Below are 14,129 nucleotides of genomic sequence, written 5' to 3'. Positions count from 1 at the left end.
CTCAGAGATACTAGTTGGGTTTGTAACATGCTGAGTCACAAGAGGTACTCCTAGGAGCAGAATCTTAAAGAACGAACAGGTGGAAAGAGAGAAAAGGCAGTTCAACAGATAGAACCACATGAAAAAGGCCACTCACTTGCAGTAAAGTAGAAGGACAGAGAATTTTAAAAGATCACAAAGGTGCGTTTACTCTCCCTTTAGGTGTAGCTCAACTGAGGAGGAAAATAGTCTCCAAGCGAAGTAAAGTGCAGACAATACTCTGACTCCCAAACTCAAGAAAAGGAAATCCTTTAAATGAGACAGCATTAACATTCTGCCTTTGCCACAGCCTCCTTTTTTTTTTTTTTTCCTTTTTCTTCCGGCTTTTTGTCTTTTGGGGCCGCACCAGCAGCATATGGAGGTTCCCAGGCTAGGGGTCTAATCGGAGCTGTAGCCGCCAGCCTACACCGCAGCCACAGCAACGAGGGATCCGAGCCATGTCTGTGACCTACACCACAGGTCATGGCAACACCAGATCCTTAACCCACTGAGTGAGGCCAGGGATCAAACCCGAATCCTCATGGATGCTAGTAGGGTTTGTTAACCACTGAGCCATGATGGGAACATTTTTTTGGGGGGCCACAGCCTCCTTTTATCTTTTCCCTTCTCTTCTTCCCTATCTCTCTAGTCTCCTTAGGGAAGACAGTACAAAATCAGAAAAAATGAGAGAAAGCTACACATATACACCAAGAAAATAAAGTCAGAGAGCTTAAAAAGAGACAGAGCTTAGTAAATCTGTCTTTGACTCAGCACTAAATGTCGTTCCCACTCATTATCTCTTTTCCTTGTATTGCATATCCTGCAGTATGATTTGGGAGAGGGGCAGGGCTTATTTGAAGTGGCAGTTAAGCAAATTAAAAGACACACACATACACACACCCTCCACGTTCAGATTTGAAAGCACTGGCCAATCACAGGAAATCCATTGGTTCCTTTAAGGGGGTGTAAAGGAACAAGTGTTGGTTGCTAAGCATGGAAAATAAACCAGTAAGTGAGTGACATCATCTCAGAGTTATGAATTGAGGACTGTGAGAGATGGGCAGGACTTTACACACACACACACACACACACACGCAGAGTCTTAAAAAAAAAAAAATCAGTTTTCCTGCCCTTTTCAGGTCTGGAACCAGCTTTCCTTCAACATATAGGTGGACGTGGCCTTTGCTTTTTGTACCCTAACGGAGAGGACAGGAAAGGGGTAGAAGAAGAGCTCGATTTTGCTTTTCTTTCAGGTCAGATGATAACCTTTCTGCAGTCCCATTTTTCCGACCCCAATCTCTCTTTCTAAAGCAGTGCTTTTGAAAGCGTGGTACACAGACACACAGTTACCTGGGGTGATCGGAGAAGCGCAGCGGGGCTTGCTATAAATGCACATTATAGGTCCCAATAGAGACCAACTGTTGCTAAAGCTCTGGGATAAGATTCAGGAATCTGCGTTTTAAATTAACTCCACAGGTAATTCTGACACCATAAAACTTTGAGAGGCATTGTCTCAAAGAGGCATCAAAAAGTCAAGGAAGGCCCCCAGGTCTTGTTGGGCGACCCGTTCCTCGGTAGCACTTGGCAAGTTATGGTAGCCATCAGTAATTGCTGAAATTTAAGGAGCCATCCAGACCACCCACAGCCTCTTAGCCTCGGAGCCCCAGAATCTGGGGATAAGGGGAAAAGCTCTTTGTAAGCTCTGAAGTGCGGCACAGAAGTGGGAGCGTTTCGTAAACAGCTCACAGCTTTACTCCCGCCCGCACGAGTCCGGACTGAGCGCTCCCTCCCCACTCAGCACAGTCCGGTCTTTCCTGGCCTGACGGCCCCCCTGCCCCGCCCCCGCCCCCCCCTCTCCCAGGACCACCGAGTCCCCGAGGAGCAGCACCACTGCTGGACCCTCCTCGGCCCCTTCTGGCACTCACAGACCGCCCGGCCCGGGCCCGCTCCTCTCCCCTCCATGTTCCTTCTTCTAGGTTTGAATCTCCCGCCGCCGGGCCACCGCCCCTCACCGTAGCCAGAGGCGAACAGGACACTTCCGGTCTGCGCCGCCGGGGCTCCTGGGATTTGTAGTTCCAGGCTGCGGAGGTGTGCCGCCAGGTGAGGGAAAGGGTACCGCCCGAGGCTGGGAGGGTCTCTCCCCATCCTGCCGTACTTTGGTTGCTGTTTCTCTTCGCTGCTAAACTGTCTTACTTCAATTAGCCCCTGCCCCTGCCTCTATCGTTTCCTCCTAATATTCCCATTAACCCCTCTCGGCTTCCTGTAGTATTCTTTGGTGCAGGTAACCTGAGGACCTACTTATTGCTATGCACTGAACTGGCTGTTGCCAATGGAGAGATAAATAAGCACAATCAATGCCTTAAAGAAGCTTGTGGTTCTGTAATGAGCGATAAACATATAGTCAAATAATTTAGAGGTCAATGATACACAGAGGGAAATTATTGCTGTGATTAAGAGCAGTGAAAGACAGGAAGACTTCCTAGTGGAGGTGACAGCTGATCTGGGTTGAAAAGTTAACAAGAATTCATCCGATTGACGGAGGGAGGGATCTTAGTCAGTGGAAACAGCATGGGCAAGAGCAAGGAGGAAACTGGGGCTTAGAAATGTCAAACAGCTAAAAATCGGTAGAGCTACAATTCAAACTCTCAGATAATCCAGTTCCAAGCCTGAGTTCTTAATCATAATATGCTGTACTTCCAAGGCCCCGGTCATGTGACTGCGGAAGAAAGGGTACAATGGAGAGAGGTTTCAGAGGTGGAATCAGTAGGACTGGGAGCTAGAGTAGAGGGGGTTCATGGATATTTCTCAGGTCTCTAGCATAGAGACTGGATTAGTGGCTTATCAAGTAACAGTGGATACACAGGATGGGTAGATTTGAGGAAACAGGAATTTCACTTGGCAAGCTAAGTCTAGAGATATACATTTAGCAACTATTGGCTCATTAGCGGTGTTAAAAATCAAGGAAAGAGTTATTGGTGGCTCAGTGGTAACAAACCTGACTAGTATCCATGAGGACTCGGGTTCAATCCCTGGCCTCGCTCAATGGGTGGGTTAAGGATCCGGCATTGCTGTGAGCTGTGGTGTAGGTTGCAGATGTGGCTCGGATCTGGCATTGCTGTGGCTGTGACGTAGGCCGGCAGCTGTAGCTCTGCTTGGACCCCTAGCCTGGGAACCTCCATATGCCGCGGGTGCAGCCCTAAAAACAAACAAACAAAAAAGGCACAGTGGGTTGTGGAAGCCAAGTGTGGAAAGAGTGGCAAAGATATGTAAGATACCAGCAGGGAATCAAACAAGGAAAGTGATTCAGAAATGATCACTAGATCATTGTGGCCATTAGAACCTCAGTGAGAGCAGATTCAGTCCCTGCCCCCTCTGCAAATGATCCTCACCCCTTAGGGAAGGCTGCTCAGTGAACTGCAGACTGAGCTGCATATTTGGCTCTGGCTATGCTGTGGTAGCATCCCAAAGGCCCAGCCTTTGGACAAGAGCAGCAGGCAGCTAGGAGAACCTGCCTCGGGCATGGGCGCTGACTGTGGTGTGTGCACCATGTCTGCCAACAGCAGGCCCTTAGCAGAGGCTGCCCGGCAAATGCTGTGAGCCCAACTACTTCTTTATAATTTTATTTCTGGCTCTGGCCTCTCTATTTAAAAGAACCCTTTCTCCTAGATAAATGAGGACATTTTTTTTCTGATGCAGGCCACCCTTGGTGAGGTAGGGCAGTGGGTGCCTGTTCTCTTGGTGCCTGCTGTCCTCTCATTAAGCCGAACCTGGAGGCTGCAGATCAGTGGAGCTGGGAAAAGGAGTCCGGGGGCAGAGAGGCTCTTCTGATCTCCAGGCCTTTCCTGACCATCAACCTTTCACCCTGTTCCCACATGTGAAACTACCACCCAGAAGCACAATGTGTGTGTGTGTGAGAGAGAGGGGGGCGGGCAGATTTCACTTCTGGGACACCCCAAGCCTCATTAAAGCTTTCAGTCATAGTTAATGGAAGGGACCTTAGGCTAGTTAGCCCAGAATCAGAAAACCTGGGCTCTAATCCCAGCTACGTGACTGTTTTTTGACCTCAGGCAAGTCACGTCTGCTCTCAGAGGTCCTTTCCTCTGTGAAATAAGAGAAAGGGATAGATGGTCTTTGAAGCTATAACTAGTAACAAGCCCTTGCTGCTTTGATTCTTGCTTGAAGTGAAGGACTTGAGGCCTGTGTCTGCACGGGTGGGGAGAGGGGAGGCGGGAAGGGCAATGGAATCCAGGTATCTGTGCCGGAGTAACAGCAGAGTTCAGCACTAAGATAGGCCATTTGAGCTGTCAATCAAAGAATTTCCTAGACATGGAGGGCGGTACCTGGTTGTCTGGTAACCCCAGCGGCTCTGAGCTAAGAGTTAAGGTAGGTAACTCTAGCCAGAGGGACCATTCCAGAAAGCCATCTACAGAGAGGATCTTAGGAGGTAAGGCGTCCTGTGGCTGGGGCCCCAAGACCTGGTGGGGGTAGTTAGGATTGCCCCAAGAACCAGGGCCTTGAAGAAGCAGCATTCCTGCATTCCTGCCTGGGTGTTTTTAGGAGCAGGGAGAGGGGAGAGTTTCTTTTTCTTTTTTTGCTTTTTAGGGCCAAACCCGAGGCATATGGAAGTTCCCAGGCTAGGGGTCCAATCAGAGCTACAGCTGCCGGTCACAGTCACAGCCACAGCAACTTGGGATCTGAGCCGCGTCTGTGACCTACATCAGAGCTCACAGCAACGCCAGATCCTTAACCCACTGAGTGAGGCCACGGATCGAACCTACATCCTCATGGATACTAGTCAGATTTCTGCTACACCACAATGGGAACTCCCAAGGGAGAGTTTCTTGAAAAAAAGAATGTATCACCCCTGCCTGCTTCTCCTAAAAAAAAATGTTGGGGAAGAGAAAAATGGGAGGGGCTGAGAGCCCAGTTCCTGGGTCTTTTCCATTCCTTTCCCTGTCTCTTGGGAGAAGGGTTCATGAAAAAGGCTTCTGCCTCTGTAAGGGAGAGATAGCAATGGGGAACCACATGCTGCTGAGGGAGAAATGTGTTTAGGTTTAAGAGGGCTCTGGAGACCAGAGCAGGAAGTCAGGGGACCAGAACCAGCCAGCAGACAGAGAGCCAAGGCAGTAGGGGAGAAGGCTGCTCCCCTTGGGATAGGGAGTAGGCAGTCAATGGAGAAACAGAAGCCTTGCTCCTGAAAGTTGGCTCTTTGCCAATCCAATGGCCTATTTAGCTTGGTGCCCCGGGTGCCTTGTCTGGCTCCTGGCACAGCAGGGCTTGCTGAGTATTTGTCGAACTGACTTGAACTATACCTTGAGATTAGACAGCAGGAGAACCTAGGTTGTGAGTGGATGCGTGTGTGTGGAGACACAGGCTGAAGGAGAGGCTTTGTATGGGCTCTGTTCATTCATCCATTCATTCAGTCAGTCAAGAAACTTTTTTTTTTTTTTTTGCTTTTTTCAGGTCACACCCAAGGCATATGGAGGTTCCCAGGCTAGGGGTTGAATTGGAGCCACAGCTGCCAGCCTCCACCACAGCCACAGCAACACCAGAGCCAAGCCACATCTGCGACCTACACCACAGCTCATGTCAACACTGGATTCTTAACCCACTGAGCGAGGCCAGGGATCGAACCTGCGTCCTCATGGATCCTAGTCAGATTTGTATCAGCTGCACCACAACGGGAACTCCAAGAAACATTGGAGTGGTCAAATCTATACAGCCTACTGTTTACCATTTTAAACCATTTCTTTCTTTCTTTCTTTTTTTTTTGTCTTTTTGCTATTTCTTTGGGCCGCTCCCGCGGCATATGGAGGTTCCCAGGCTAGGGGTTGAATCGGAGCTGTAGCCACCGGCCTATGCCACAGCCACAGCAACGCGGGATCCGAGCCGCGTCTGCAACCTACACCACAGCTCACGGCAACGCCGGATCGCTAACCCACTGAGCAAGGCCAGGGACCGAACCTGCAACCTCATGGTTCCTAGTCGGATTTGTTAACCACTGCACCACGACGGGAACTCCCATTTTAAACCATTTCTAAGCACACAGTTCAGCAGCGTTAAGTGTACTCACATTGCTGTGCAACCTTCACCATCACCCATCGCCGCAGCTTTGTCATCTCATTCAATAAACACATATTGAGAATCTACTATGTTCCAGACCCTTCAAGTTGCTCTAAATCTAGCAGGGGAGACAGACAAGAAAGTGAACAACTCCAACCCAGTGTGATAAATGCCATAAAAGACAGAGTGCTGTGGGAGCAGAGAAGAGAGTACCAGTTGGTTGAGGGGAGAAGGATTTCTTTTCTCTTTTTCATTTCTTTTCTTCCTTCCTTCCTTCCTTTTTTTTTTTTTTTTTGTTATTTAGGGCCGCACCCACAGCATATGGAAGTTCCCAGGCTAGAGGTCCAATCGGAGCTACAGCTGCTGGCCTACACCACAGCCACAGCCACAGCAATGCCAGATCCAAGCCACATCTACACCCTACACCACAGCTCACAGCAACGCCAGATCCTTAACCCACTGAGCGAGGCCAGGGATCGAACGTACATCCTCATGGTTCCTAGTAGGGTTAATTACCACTGAGCCACCGAGAACTCCTTCCTTGATTTTTTTTTTCTTTCTTGGCTTTTTGTTGTTGTTGTCTTTTTGTCTTTTCAAGGCCGCACCTGCAGCCTATGGAGGTTCCCAGGCTGGGGGTCCAGTCGGAGCTACAGCTGCCAGCCTATACCACGAGCACAGCAATGCCAGATCTGAGCCTCGTCTGCGACCCACACCACAGCTCACAGCAATGCCGGATCCTTAACCCACTGGGTGAGGCCAGAGATCAAACCCAAGTCCTCATGGATACCAGTCAGATTCGTTTCCACTGAGCCACAAGGGGAACTCCAAGAGGGCTTCCTGCAGGAAGCTCTTACTTGAACTGACTCTGGTTCAAGGACTAAACATTAGTCAGGGCACTGGAGTGAGGGTTGGTGTGGTGTCCAATGGGATGGATGCAGCAAAGTGTGATGGCCGAGAGAATCCTTGAAACTCGAGGGTCACACCAGGGCAGAGGTAGAGCTGAGTTACCCAAGAGGGAGAGCGCTTGGGAGGCAGCCGGGATGATGAGCTGACCCCTCTACTCCCTATTGTCAGCACCATGTCTTCCCTCAACACTGAGGATACCCCCCAAGAGCCATCACCCTCACCCTCAAGCTCTAAGAAGAAAAAGAAGAGAAGGAAGTGGCCACAGCAAGAGGCCAGCATCCGAGCTCTCACCAGCGCTGGCCACAGAGCCCTGCTGGCTGGCCAGAACCACGAGGCCTTGACCAGCTTCCAGAAGGCCTTATTCCTGGCTTCCAAGGCACCACAAACCAGGGATACCCCTGTTCTCCAGGCCTGTGCCTTCAACCTGGGGGCTGCCTACGTGGAGACTGGGGACCCAGCCAGAGGCCTTGAGCTGCTCCTACGAGCCCAACCTCAAGAGAAGGCCCAGGGCGGGAGTCACGGAGACCAGTGTTTCAATGTAGCTTTGGCCTACCATGCCCTGGGCGACCTGCCTCAAGCTTTGGCCTGGTACCACAAGGCCCTGGGCCACTACCAGCCGCTAGGTGACCAGGGGCAAGCCCAGGCGAAAATGGGAGCCTGCTACCAGGCTCTGGGACAGCCTGAGCTAGCAGCCCACTGCCTGCAGGAAGCGAGCCAGGCCTACACCCAAGCAGGGCAGCCCCGGGCTGCAGCCCTGGCATTGGGGGCTGCAGCGGGGTGTCTGCTGAAGAGCGGGCGGCATGGGGTGGGTGAAGTTGTGCAGGTGCTGGAGGAGAGCCGGAAGCTTGCTGAGAGGAGCCCTGAGCGGGAACTGCTGGGTGAGGCCTTTGGGCATAGGTGTGGGATCCGGGGAGAATCAGACCTGGTGATACTCTGAGAAGTGGGGTGGGAGCAGAAGCATTTCTGAGGACTTGGGAAGGGGTGGTGGGAACCCTGGGAGAGTGGGACAGAGGCTGTACCAGGACAGCTTCAGCTGCGTCTGCCCTGGCCACCAGTGACCTTGGCCATGCCCTCCAGGGCAACTCTATAACGACCTAGGTCTGAGCTACTCCCAGCTCCAGCTGTTCCCGCTAGCAGCAGAGGCCTTCCAGCAGGCCCTGCCCCTGTGCCGGGGGCCAGGAGAGGAGGCCACAGTGCTAAGAAACCTTGGGATGACCCACAATGCCCTCGGCAACTATCAGGAAGCCCGGGAGTTCCACCAGAAGGCTGCCAACCTGCATGGTGAGTACCAGGGACTGGGGAATGGGATTGGGACTGGGGGACCAAGAGGGGGCTCCAGCTGGGGCCCTGAGGCTGCAGAATTGATGGATATTTATTTGATTGATTGGTTGATTGATCGATTGTCTTTTTAGGGCCACACCTGGCATGTGGAGGTTCCCAGCCTAGAGGTCTAATCAGAGCTCTGCTGCCAGCCTACACCATGGCCATTGCAATGTGGGATCCTTAACCCACCGAGCTAGGCCAGGGATGGAACCCACCTCCCCATGGATACTAGTCAGGTTCATTACCACTGAGCTACAATGGGAGCTCTACTGATAGATGTTTAGAGCTAATTATGGGACTGGGAAGTCCAGAACCAGGGAGGTGAGGGCTGGGGTACAGGAGAGGGGACAGTCAGACAGGACAGGGGGTTATGGGCCCAGAAACTGAGGCCTGGGGTTGGGAAGACAGCAATGGGCAGAGGGAAGAGCCCTGGCTGGGAGACGAGGCCTGAAGTGGAGCCCAGTGCTTCCTCTAAATGATTGTATGACATTCAGTGAGTCACTTTTGCTCTCTAAGTTTCAAATTCCACATGTATACACATGGAGCTATTGGAGTCCCCACCATGGTGCAGTGGATTAAGAATCTGACTGCAGTGGCTCAGGTCACTGCAGAGGTACAGGTTTGATTTCCAGCCTAGCACAGTGGGTTAAAGGATCCATGTTGCCACAGTGGTGGCATAGGTCACGGCTGTGGCTTGGAGTCAGTCCCTGGCCAGGGAACTTCCATATGTCATGGGTGCAGCCACAAAAAAAAAAAAAAAAAAAAAAAAAAAGGAGCTATTAATACTGCCTCCCCTGCCTCCCTGGGTTTTTACATGGCTCAGACTAGCCAGGCGGGAATTCCCATTGTGGCTCAGTGGTAATGAACCTGACCGGTATCCATAAGGATATGGGTTTGATCCCTGGCCTTGTTCAGTGGGTTAAGGATCCGGCATTGCCCTGAGCTGTGTGCAGGTCGCAGATGCAACTTGGATCTGGCATTGCTGTGGCTGTGGCGAAGGACGGCAGCTGGAGTTTCGATTCGATCCCTAGCCTGGGAACCTCTCTATGCTGCAGATGCAGCCCCAAAAAGATTTAAAAAAAAAAGAGTCTGACTAGCCAGGGGGAGGCATTCTGGCCAAAACTCAGAACTGAGGAGAGGCTGGGTTTGAGAGTTCAGACCTCTGCCGTGCATCAGGGTTGAGCACCAGGACTGCTGGCAACCCTTCCTTTGTTGCTGGGGTGGGTAGGGTCCTGATGCTTCAGCAGCCAGGGTCCTTTCTCAGGATGGGGTGGGCTCTGTCACCAGGCTCTGTGGGGCAGCGGTGGGAGCAGGGCCGGAGCTTTGGCAGCCTGGCATTTGCACTGAGCCAGCTTGGGGATCACAAGGCCGCCAGAGACAACTACTTACATGCTCTGCAGGCTGCCCGGGACACTGGTGAGGCTGAGGGGGTTAGCAGGTGGCTTGGGGTGGGGCCTACTAGCAGGGGCTGGCGGGAAGGCAGATGGGGGCACTTGGGTGGGGAACACCCCTGGAGGGGAGGGTCCCTGGGGAGGATCTCGCAAGCTTTCTTCCCCAGGAGACGTGAAGGGGCAATGGCAGGCCTGCGAGGGTCTGGGGGCTGCTGAAGCCAGATTGGGGCAGCATGACCAGGCCTTGAAATATTACAAAGAAGCGCTGGCCCGGTGTCAGGTGAGACCCTCCCTCCCAGAATCTAACTCTTCCCTACCATCCCCCCAGCTGCTGTCCTGTTATCCCTTCCCCAACAGACATATCTGCCTTCTCCCCACCATTCATTCACTCATCAAGCAAGCATTGGGCAGGGTTCCCATTGTGGCTCAGCAATAATGAACCTGACTGGTATCCCCGAGGATGTGGGTTCAATCCCTGGCCTCATCCCACTGGGTCCCACTGGAACTTCCCTATGCTGCAAGTGCAGCCCTAAAAAGACAAAAAAAAAAAAAAAAAAATCAAGGATTGACCACCTTGTATGCTAGGTCCTGAGGCACGGTTGTGAGGAAGAGTCCATCTCCATCCACAATTCTGGGCAGGCAGTCAGGATGGTAGCAGAGCCAGGGGAATGGTGTAGAAAAGAGGGAGACAGAGTCCCCTTCCCTCCCTTTTTCCTGTTTCTTCCTTCTCTGATCCCCAGAAGACCACCAAGCCCAAGCCTTCCCCATTATCCTATTATCCACCCTCTTCCTAGAAGGAGCCAGATTCTGTACGAGAGCGGCTGGTGGCCAAGCTGGCGGATGCCATGAGGACCCACTTGGCCCAGGGTGGGCTGGTCCCGACTTGCACCCTGGTGAGATGATACCTGAGACAAGGAGCAGGGGTAGGGAGCAGTTACACAGAGAAAGGGCTGTGGGGAGCAGAGCTGATGTCCTCAGGGACATGCTGAACTTGAACTGCTCAACTGCGTTCATCTGCCCCTGGTGCCTGCATATGGCATATATCACTTTCCGGAGGCCACAGGGGGTGGGGAGGTGGGTGGGGGACTGTGGCATGTCTCCAACACTGGGGCAGAGCCAGGACTTTGGCGCAGTCATAACTAGCCCAGTGGGGGAAGGCGAAGGGGTGCCTTCAACGATACTGAGCCGAACCTGGGAGGAGGTGGAAAGTTTTAAGACCTTGCCTGCAGTTTCCAAAAAGGCCACAGGATGGCAGCAGTGCTCCAAGGACGTGCCTCTGTCCCAGCTCATTCTCTGGGGGCATTTCTCGGTGGGTCACTGCAGTGTCCCTTCTTTTTGGTTCCCCTCCCCCTCTCTCTACCTCCCTGCCTCTCTCAACAGGTCAGTGTCTCTCCAACTGGCTTCTCCCTCACATTGGAGCTTTCTCAGGCAAACTCTTACCCCAGGAGTTAAATAATTAATATTTATTATATATATTTACTAGGTTTTATGTCCTCTCTTATTCGAAAGACTAGGCCTCCATATTTGTAATTTTCAACTACAATTAAATTAGCCTGGTATAAGCAGAGGACTGGGTTGGGGTTCAGAAGACCTGGGTTTCATCCGAAGTTGGCCACCAACTATCTGTGACTTTGCTCCTGGAGAGCCCAGGCAGGATGAGGTGGTCGTCAGGCTGTGGCCAGGCCTGAAAGTCCATGAGGCTGTGTTCTACCTTGAGAGTTACTAGCAGGGACCTTAACAGAACAAAGGGACTTGTCCTGTAAATTCTTTCCTTTCTTTCTTTTTTTTTAAGGGCCGCCTGTGTGACATATGGAAGTTCCTGGGCTAGGGATTGAATCGGGGCTGCAGCCAGTGGCCCACACCCCAGCCACAGCAACACACAATCCTTAACCCACTGAGTGAGACCAGGGATCAGACGTGCATCCGCATGGTTACTAGCTGGGTTTGTTACTGCTGAGCCACAACGGGAACGCCTCCCTCTGTAATTTCATCCTCAGACACGTGGTCTCGCCCAGCTTGTCTAGCACCCCTCTGTCTCTCCTGGGCCATTGTGTCTGGAGGGGACACACGAACACCACCTCCACCAGCTAGATTGGCCATTTTTTTCAAACTGATTTCCTTTAGTCCCCTTCATTCCCAGACCTCAGCTCCAGGGAGGCCCCAGGCTCCGGGTGGAGACTTCCTGGTGGCAGGAACCCAAACCATGGTGGGAAGGGGCTCGGCAGGAGTGCGGCACAGGTGAGCAGGGCACAGGGGTGGATGTGTGTTGGGAGGTGTTGCAGACTGACTTTGGTGGGTGGGACCTGGGAAGGAGGGGACTTAGCCAGGGTGCCACTCTGTCCCCGTTCCCTGCCCTTACAGATCTTTGGGTGAGTGGGAAAATGAGTTAGAGGACGGCCACGAGGAGAAAGTGGAAGAAGAGTCGGTGAATGTTCCCGAGATGTCTGGAGCACCAAGACCGGAGCGTGAGTCTAAGTAGGCTGTTTCCACTGTGTAGCCCCTTCCCCCAAATGGGAGCGCTCTCCCCAGCCCTCTCATTTCCCTTACTGCTCCCCCCCTTCTTCTCCCTGCCCCAGGCTCACACTGAGACCACCCCTCCACACACACACACACACACACACACACACACACACACACACACACACACACCTTTTTCCCAACCCCAGGACCAGCTCTCCCTCCTTTCTGCTTCTCTCTCAAGACCCCAGCCCATTTCCCCTAAATCCTTTTGCCTCTTCCTCTCTGCTTCCAAGGAGCTTTCCTAACTTCTAGGAAATATGCAGCTTCCCAGGCTAGGGGTGCTGGGGTCCAATCGGAGCTATGGCTGCCTGCCTACACCACAGGCACAGCAATGCCAGGTCCAAGCTGCATCTGCGACCTATACCACAGTTCATGGCAACGCTGGATCCTTAACCCACTGAGCAAGGCCAGGGATCGAACCCGAAACCTCATGGTTCCTAGTCAGATTCGTTTCCACTGCACCACAACAGGAACTCTGCTCCTTGGTGACTTTGAATTCACTGATATCTTCTTTTCAGTGTGTTTTCTTCCAGGCACCAGTGACACTGATGAGTCATTCCCAAGTCTAACCTCTAATCGGCCCAGGTTTGCCAAGCACCTGCTCTGTACAGGTGTTCCCGCCATGGACAGTGACCAAGGCATCCCTGACCCCCACCCTCCCTTGTTCTTCTCCCAAAGGTGTCTCTTTTCCACCATGATGGTTCTTGGTGCAGGGAGGCCTGGGATGAATGTGTCTGTCCTTCTCCATCCAGGTCCAGGACCCAGGGCCCATCTCCCACTTGGAGGCCAACGCCCCCTCAGAATGGATGACCCTGGCCTTCTGGTACCCAGTGGCCCCCAAGCCAATAGGTGGGTCCCTGGGGGAAGGGAAGAGACCTGAAGAATAGATAAAAGAAGTAGGAGATGGAGTTCCTCTTGTGGCTCAGTGGAAACAAACCCGCCTAGTATCCATGAGGATGCAGGTTTGATCCCTAGCCCCCACTCAGGGAGTTAAGGATCCAGCATTGCCATGAGCTGCGGTGTAGGTCACAGGCTCCACTTGGGATCCACGCTGCTGGGGCTGTGGTGTAGGCTAGCAGCTGCAGCTCCAATTCGACCCCTAGCCTGGGAACTTCCATATGCCATGGGCATGGCCCTGAAAAGAAAAGAAAAGAAAAGAAAAGAAAAGAAAGAAAGAAAGAAAGAAAGAAAGAAAGAAAGAAAGAAAGGAAGAAAGAGAAGGGAAGGAAGGAAGAAAAGAAAGGGAAAAAAAAGAAGTAGGAGAGGCTGTGGCTTTGGGTGATTTTAATGAACATGATCACTGTTCAAGCTGATGGAAGATGTGGTCTGGTGCTTGGGCATTGAGGGCCCAAGGGCTTTGAGCCTCTCTGTCGTCACCCTTTAGCCATCTGAACAACCCTCATCCTGCTCTGGAGGCCTGGGGTATCCCTTGTTTCCTACACAACCTGAGAAAGGGAGAGTCCTGCTGAAGGGGGGATACACTGCTGAAGCTTACTCCCTCCTGCCCCGGAGTCCATGAGCAGAGGTGAAGGCCAGAGAGGGTAACAGAAGTTGGAGCCAGAGCAAGCTGCTTTCTCTCCTCTCCCCAGTCACTCCCTCTGGCCAGCCCCTTTCTGCCTCCTTCAGGTCATCCAAACAGCCCAGGGGCACACCCAACAGGAACGCTCAGAGGAGACCCACGGAGTCTGGCTTCTGCATGATCATGTGACCCCGCCCTGCCGGCCACAGCAGCCCTGCCCCAGCAAGCACTCTTCAGGGGCTTCTGGAACTTGGCTCCTTCCCTGTCATTTCCAGCGAGCAGTGTATGGACATCAGCAATCGGGCTCCCGAGCAGGCTGGACAAGGGCCTACAGTCTCAGCCCTGAGGCATGCTGTGTGCTCCTCATTGGGATTAGAGAAAGAAAAAAA

General features: G+C 52.5%; 2 protein-coding genes across 3 annotated transcripts in view; one reads left to right on the top strand and one right to left on the bottom strand.

The window, feature by feature from the left end:
- The window catches only part of IQGAP3 (IQ motif containing GTPase activating protein 3), a 43,967-nt gene extending 41,963 nt beyond the window's left edge, over positions 1 to 2,004 (bottom strand). For both annotated transcript variants that reach the window (XM_047784300.1, XM_047784302.1), the window contains exon 1: positions 1,944 to 2,004. In XM_047784300.1, coding sequence (XP_047640256.1) covers positions 1,944 to 1,980 — 37 coding nt within the window. In that variant the 5' untranslated portion in view covers positions 1,981 to 2,004. The remainder of the gene's footprint in view (positions 1 to 1,943) is intronic.
- A 5,093-nt stretch (positions 2,005 to 7,097) lies between these two features.
- TTC24 (tetratricopeptide repeat domain 24) lies at positions 7,098 to 14,099 on the top strand. The gene is made up of 9 exons (XM_047782893.1): positions 7,098 to 7,865; positions 8,065 to 8,268; positions 9,598 to 9,726; positions 9,869 to 9,981; positions 10,496 to 10,594; positions 11,842 to 11,939; positions 12,063 to 12,176; positions 12,900 to 13,070; positions 13,848 to 14,099. The coding sequence occupies exons 1-9, from the start codon at positions 7,160 to 7,162 to the stop codon at positions 13,927 to 13,929; spliced, it is 1,716 nt and encodes a 571-aa protein (XP_047638849.1). The 5' UTR covers positions 7,098 to 7,159; the 3' UTR covers positions 13,930 to 14,099.
- The last annotated feature ends 30 nt before the right edge of the window (positions 14,100 to 14,129 follow it).

Source organism: Phacochoerus africanus, chromosome 6 (genome assembly GCF_016906955.1).
Source record: "Phacochoerus africanus isolate WHEZ1 chromosome 6, ROS_Pafr_v1, whole genome shotgun sequence".
In the NCBI taxonomy this organism is placed as follows: Eukaryota; Metazoa; Chordata; class Mammalia; order Artiodactyla; family Suidae; genus Phacochoerus; species Phacochoerus africanus.
Note: the sequence above shows the minus strand (reverse complement) of the source record. Positions and strands in the feature narration are given on the sequence as shown.

Excerpts from the sequence above, each read along its gene's own strand:
- TTC24 (XM_047782893.1), top strand. The coding sequence starts at position 7,160 with ATGTCTTCCCTCAACACTGAGGATACCCCCCAAGAGCCATCACCCTCA. Across the intron at positions 7,866-8,064 it reads CCCTGAGCGGGAACTGCTGG|GGCAACTCTATAACGACCTA; the intron begins GTGAGGCCTTTG and ends CATGCCCTCCAG. Across the intron at positions 13,071-13,847 it reads AGTGGCCCCCAAGCCAATAG|GTCATCCAAACAGCCCAGGG; the intron begins GTGGGTCCCTGG and ends TGCCTCCTTCAG.